A 7,148-nucleotide genomic window follows, 5' to 3' on the forward strand; every position below is an offset into this window, starting at 1 on the left:
CATTTAATTATGTATATTGGAAGACACTACTCAATATATAAAAAATTCGTTCTTTTTAATTAAAAAAAAAAAAAAAAAAAAAAAAAGAGGGAAACAAAATGAGTGAAACGAATAAGATTGGACATAAAACTTGCTCATTGTTTATAGTAGATTATTATTTATTAATTAAAATAGCTTTGCATTTCTTTATCAAAAATGTATTTGCATTGAAATAATTTATTCTTTTGAGTTTAAAGTAAATCTAGCTAATGTGAATAATGTGCTAATTTTAAATTATATAAATGATTAAACCTATTCATTTTTATGATTTCGTAGTTAAATAATGTTTTTATGAATATATATATATATATATTTTTTTTTTACATAGTTTAATCTTATTGTATAATATGTATCTATAATTTTACATAATTTCCTAAGTAACATAAAAATTTGCCAGTTGGTCTCGCAATTGTGATTAAATTTTAGTTTCAATTAAATTATTTTAAATTGTAGTGATTTGATGTATATTTTTAATATGAATCACTATCAAAAGTAATAAACTTTCTGTAATATAGCGGCGATTAATGATATTTGAACGCATCCCTATTAATAACTGAGATTTATCGAGACTATGTTAAATTATGCTTTCAACCTGTTCCTTATAAAATTATTCATCATAAGACAGTTGTGAGATTACTTAACAAATTTCTAATCATATTTTGTACTTGACTTATCTATGAAACCTTCATATGGTATTTATGAAAATGTACAATCCTTATACAATCCTTGAAGCTTTGTTCAAGGAACAAGGCACTCGTCCATTCAGATAAATAATAACAATAATAATAATAATAATAACAATAATTATAATAATAATAATATACACGGGCACAAAAGAAAGCTGATCGGTCGACGATCAGAACCTCTTGCTAATAATTTCCCGCAGATCGGGATCCTGCTCGATCGCGTCCTCGTTACCAGTGAAAAATGTCGCACGCATGTGTTTGCACTGGCTGAAGTCGACGTCAACCGCCAACTCGGGCGAGCTCTTCGACACTGGAAGACCTTCGTCGAAGGACTCATTCTGACGTCCGCAAGGGATTGGGATGCCTGGACTACGGAATGACGTTCGCTGCCGCTTCGCTAGGAATTTTGGAAAACTGTTGAAGCGGTGCGCCCGTGACCTCGTGCTGCGCTCGTTCCTCGTGGACGAGCGCTGGGATTGCGAGCGTTGCTGTCGTTGCTGAGAATAGGAACCGTTGCAGCAGCAACTGCTACTGGAGCTCGTAAGATCGCAGTTACAGTGCGGCTTTTGAGTGTCCTTAGCACCGGAGTTGCGGTACGCAACCGAATTCCGATTAGCTTTTCTACTCCGTAGCTCAAACATCATCCTGCGTACAATTTAAGGATTTCTCCTGTATTTATTTCATCAATGAGTGTTAGTTGTTGATTAGAGTCGCGCTAGCCCAGTGTTTCAACACTTGTCGATAAAAATATCAATCGCTTGTATGTATGACAAGTAATATGAAAGAAATATTTTCTCTAATTCTTAATAATCCATATCATATTTCAGTGCGGATTTTCATTATTCGAGTGCAAGTTTTGTCATTATCGTTTGTATTATGAATGATAATATTTAGAGGTCAATCATGAATTCGAAGAAATTTTAGATATATAATAAAAAATATTGGTTTTGAGTTTCTTATTAATCTTATAAATAATACTATGAGAAGTGAATTTTGAATTTCTAAAATTTACTTCTAAAAAATATTTACAAATAAAACTAATAGTATAATAATGATTACTAGACAGTAAAGTTTACGAAAACAAATTTATATTGTTAATTAACTATAGATAAAATTTATAGTCAATTAATTATAGATAAAAAAAAGGGAATAAATTTTGCAATTTAAATAGTTTAGAATTTCATCGACTAAGCCTGTATAGAATTTTATACTTTTAGGACTTTATAACGCTTAAAAATTTTTTTTTAATTCACGTAAATTACATTATTGTTGAAAATGTGCCAAATTATATCACAAAACAAGATCATAATTTGAATTTGAACTATTAATTCATGCAGATATGAAATTTATGTTTAAACATAGTAGATGAAAATTTGCTTAGAAGATGAAAAACTCCCTCCACTCGATTGTATATAATGTAAGAGAATAAGGTTGTTTAAGATATAAGAAAAGTATCATTACTGCGAGCGTTTTTTCGAAGCGAATTCAATAGCTTCGCTTTTAATTCCGTCGAGGATATCCTCGTCATCCTCGTCGTCAAGCTCATCGTCCACCGACGACTGTCTAACATCGATGCTGGGAATGTTGAATGATCGCGTCTGATGCAACTTTCTTCTTTGCTGTCCAGGCTCCAGTGCGTTTTCAGTCCACATGGAGCCAACTACCGGCTCGGATTTAAGATTCGTCGCACTCGGCCAAGGCTGAATGTTGACCTTGGAGGATTTGGCTAGGGCAAAGAAGGGCTTTCGGCTCTGAAGGTGATCCGTGAATTTTCCTCTGACCGAGAACATTTTGACAGCTTCGGCTAAAGCACTGGTCGAACGTCCATTGCCTTTTCCTACTTGGTCGATCGAAGTCGATTGTTGCTTCATCTGTTGGAGTTGCGGTTGTTGTTGCTGCTGTTGCTGCTGCTGTTGTTGCTGTAGCGGCTGTTGTTGTAATTGCTGCTTCTGCTGTTGTTGTTGTTGCGGTTGCTGCTGCTGATGCTGCTGCTGTTGTTGAGACTGTTGTTGTGGTTGCTGCTGTTGCTGATCGAGCTCTTCACGAAGATCCAACGTAACGATTGTTTCACGAGAGTCACGAGCCGCTCGATTAGCTGATTGAGGGGAAGAGTAACCCTGGCTGAAACAAATGAGATTTAATTAAGGGCTTGTTATGTTAATTAACATTAGACATTTTTAAAGGCAGTATCAAACAAATGTGTATTCATTTGAATCTCTATATCTATAGGATTATAAATATCTTAATTAATTTTGACATACGCTCTTAAAACTTGATAAACTAGCTATTTAAACAATTAATAATTCCATCTACTGAAAATAATTATGTATAAAATAAACAAAGTATTATTTGATGTGTTTATTTAATTGCATAATTTGATTTGTTATTGTATTTTACGCTTTCATAAAAACTTGTCCGCAATACGTTTGCTTTCTTATAATTTTTTATTCTTCTGTTTCTTGTTTAATGTCAATTGAAATAGAATGTTTTAGAAATTAGCTTACCAGTAAATTTCATACCACAACTGTAATTCGATAATTTTTTTTTTTTTTTTTTTTTTTTTTTTTTTTTTAATTATCAAGCATGAGTAAGATTATATTCATTATTATTTGATTGAGATTTCCTCTGTCTAGTGAAAAATTCCAACTGTCGCATTACTATTACTATTAAATATTAAATGACAAACTGAATTAATCTTAAGCGGAAAAGGTATGTGACAGCCTACCGTTTGTTATTATTCTCAGATGGACTATCATTGTGCGTTGGAAGACTGGCACTAGAAGTTCGTGGAGTTATATTACCAGTGGCGTTCTCCTCCTCCTCAATAATGTCAGGCAAAAACATCGTTTGCTTTTCTTCGGGTACTCTACAGATTGAAAGTCCAAGCTTTAATTAGTGAAATTTTGAGAGTATAATTTTGTAATTTGGTTAATATAATAATGACGAAGTAAAATAGAATTGTCAAAATATACAGGCATTATTATATTGGACGTATATGTTTCATCGTTATTTTACTGATTTCTTCGTCAATTTAATCTGGAGCTAATACACACCATTATTGTTCGTTTATAATCTGAAGACTTGTAACGATAAACAGGATTTTTACGCAAAAGCACCAAAAATAAGCTTAAAAATTTTGCATAACGATTGGACTATTATATTCTATGAGAATGAAAAATCCTGTTTTATTCGCAACTTTGACAAGAACGTGTACTCACGTCATGTTTGCCACGCTACCGCGATACGTTTTGCGCTTGTAGGCGGCAGCCGCTTCCGTGTAGGGTAAAATTATATTTTCCGATTCATAATAAATGTCCTTAACGAGAGGCGGGCAACGATTCATCAATGTGTCAACGCCAAGATACGAGACCTAACGTAAAAGTTAAATATATGTATTTACACGTGAACCGATAGTTGTACGTCTGTAAGAAAAAAGCGAAACTTATTTGCATTTCAAACACTTACCTTGGTGTGCCGATCGATCAACCAGTTGAGCTCGAAATCTTCATCATCATCGCCGAATGGATTTATAAGCTGTTCCGCGACCTTTGAACGAAAATTGAAATAATAATTGCGTCCAGTTTATAAAAACCAGTGTATTTTCAGATAGCCAACCTTCAATAAGCCCATGAAGAAAAAGAACTGTAAAATTGTGAACATTGGAAAGTAAATGTCGACTTTCATTTGGAACGGTTTAATGACTCCCTCGATATATTGACGACCGACGAGTGCCACTGCAAAGAAACTGTAAGTAGCCAGTGTAACAACCTGTGTGTATACTAATGGAATTGATACCCAATCGTAGCTCCAAAGCATACCGCATTTTGATCGAAAATCATTAAACTCCTGAAAGTGACAAAAATTTAATTTTTTGTATTTTGTGTTTTGTTTTTTTTGTTTTTTTTTTGTTTGTTAACTGATTTAATTATTTATTTGTTAATTTTTGCCCAAAACTTATCCAAATTATTTTAATATTCTCTCATTACGATATCCAATCTAATTCGGAATAAGTATTATTGTCAATTCATAATGATGCCTTTCCAGATTAATTTTTAATGTTAAATTTATACACTAAATTCTGAGAATGGTCTGAGCAGATCAAATTAATTGAAATAAGAACCTCTTTTTTCTTTTTCTTTTTTTTTAAAGCATATAAGGTGTGGTGCATATACCTCCATTATAATTTTTAAGCCTTGAGCGTCGGGTAATCGATGGCTCGTCCTCGCCTCTTTCAGTAAATTGATGAACCACGTGCAAGGAATCCAGTAAGTGTTAAATTCAAGACTTGGCACAGAAATAAAAAGTTCCAGCTCCAACGAGGTCATAAAGCCTATTGAAACGATTATACATATGTAAGATGCTTAATTAGAAAATAAGCAAATGATTTATCAAAGAATCTCAATGAATTTTTTTTTTTTTTTTGTTTTCTTTGTTTTTTTTTGTTTTTTTTTGTTTTTTTTGTTTTTTTGTTTGTTTTTTGTTTACCAGAATCCACAACGTGGTCTAGAGTAGGAAAGCGTCGTTTAACGGCCGAGCTGATGGATCGTAAAACAAGAATGAGCGACAGGTTGAGGTATCGCATCAGTGCCCGCCGTACCATTCGTCCGTATTCGTCGTTTCCGATGACGTAAAGAGCGACTGAATGCATTACTCTTGAGTTTCGGAAATTTCAGCAATTAAAACGTTGTGATATAATAATTCATTAGCATTTTATATATAGAAAGTTCTGTCATAGTTCTACAAGAAATGCTCCTGCCAAAATCATTTACGTTTAGAGATGTAACAATTTATTATTCGTTCGATTAATATTATGAGCAAATGTATTATTCCCTTATGATGATTTTAGCAGTTGCGAAATGCTATGTTTCATTTCGTTTATGCGATTTGAAGGCGCGATTAATTGAATGATATATGAGAAATTTGCACATTATCCAATGCCTGAAAAATAAAATTAATGCCCGAATAGATTCATTAACACGCGAAAAGAACGCGACCTTCTCTCAGAATATAAAATCCTCCTGTTTTGTTACATTTAATATCTATTTATGTGCGAATTCGCTCACTTTCTAAATCATTGTATTTACATATTATTGTGTAGCTTTGTGCAGCCGTGCTAGAAAATGTTAATATTCACACCGCATAAAGTTGAAGACAAAGTAGTCGAATGATTTCTCATAGGAAAATATCTAGGAGCGATCGCTAATTGTATCGGCAGAACTAAAACGACAAGATCGTGAAGTTGGTTGACGTTAAGGAACCTTACTTGTCAGGCCAAGGAATGGCTGTGTATTGTTGCCACCACCTACCGGCTACGTAGGCCACGTAGAAGCCCAGCACGAAGCTCAGCGGTATTAGATTGATAAAGGTATCACAGTAGACGACGATCTGCTCGAAAGCCCTCTTCTGGTCGACATTGAGAGCGTGACGATACAGGGCAGAAATTGCGCCGAAGAGGGCGAGGAACAGGAGGAGTTCCCGGTAGATGAGCTTGTAGAGGGAGCCCCGCCACATGAAAAGGAGACGGGTGAAGCCGCCACTGGTGGAGCTGGCGACCTCATACTGATAGGACACCGTCATCCTTCCGAGGCTGTTGTACTATAGAAGCAGATCCAGCCTTCTCACGATCCCGTGCTTGCACCTCGCGACGACCGAGTACAGTCGGAAGTGCGCGTCCTCCGATCCAAACTCTTCTCGGCTCCAACTCTGCATCCTCGCACTCGCACTTTCTACAATCCCGAAAATATGGCTATTTGTAAATGTAACTCGAGATTTGGGGGGCGGGGGCAAAAACAAAACGGTGGGAATACATTTTAAGGCTTCAATTATAGCCGATCTTCTATAATTTGTCGCTATCCGAATTCTTTCAATTAGGTGGACTTTTATAATCTTACGAATTGGTATCGCGACTCTGTAAATATGAAGGACTTTGAACTAACCAGCAAATTAAATTTATTCAAATCAAGCATTCATGTGTATGATTTTACTTTTCAATACGTTGGTAATATTAGACATATAATCGCTAAAAATTTCTGCCCGGCATCAGTAGTTGGCAAAGATCTACAATATAAGCGTTACATAACACAATTTTTCACTTTCTACACGAGCTTTAAAAAATTGTTTTTTTCTTCAACTTATTTTTACCAATAAATTTTTGTATATAAATTTACAAATAAATTTACCAATATCAATTATTGAACGTACAGGTGAAAAAACAAAACCTTTTCAATTTTCATTTAAACCGTTTCTCCTTTCTTTTCTTTCCTCTTTAACTCTCATTTGTTTTCACTCAAAGTATTATACGTATCTTTACTTAAGATATCATGAATTATACACGACCATTAAATTTTTCTTAATAATTTAACCATTACATTGAAGTCTTCGAAATATGTACAACATATTTGTCCATTAAAAGTGTACATCACT

The 7,148-nt window shown here is 34.3% G+C and overlaps 1 protein-coding gene across 1 annotated transcript; it reads right to left on the reverse strand.

Annotated features, from left to right (window-relative positions):
* Positions 1-870: 870 nt before the first annotated feature.
* On the reverse strand, positions 871-6,432 carry LOC105365987 (bestrophin-4). Its single transcript, XM_011504286.1, has 10 exons — positions 5,989-6,432; positions 5,211-5,377; positions 4,898-5,055; positions 4,341-4,571; positions 4,191-4,271; positions 3,944-4,095; positions 3,451-3,591; positions 2,715-2,846; positions 2,187-2,501; positions 871-1,370 (listed from the first exon to the last, which is right to left on the reverse strand). Exons 1-10 carry the CDS (start codon positions 6,300-6,302, stop codon positions 896-898), a joined length of 2,166 nt encoding a protein of 721 aa, XP_011502588.1. The 5' UTR covers positions 6,303-6,432; the 3' UTR covers positions 871-895.
* Between the last annotated feature and the right edge of the window lie 716 nt (positions 6,433-7,148).

Source organism: Ceratosolen solmsi, unplaced genomic scaffold (assembly GCF_000503995.2).
Source record: "Ceratosolen solmsi marchali unplaced genomic scaffold, CerSol_1.0 scaffold25, whole genome shotgun sequence".
In the NCBI taxonomy this organism is placed as follows: Eukaryota; Metazoa; Arthropoda; class Insecta; order Hymenoptera; family Agaonidae; genus Ceratosolen; species Ceratosolen solmsi.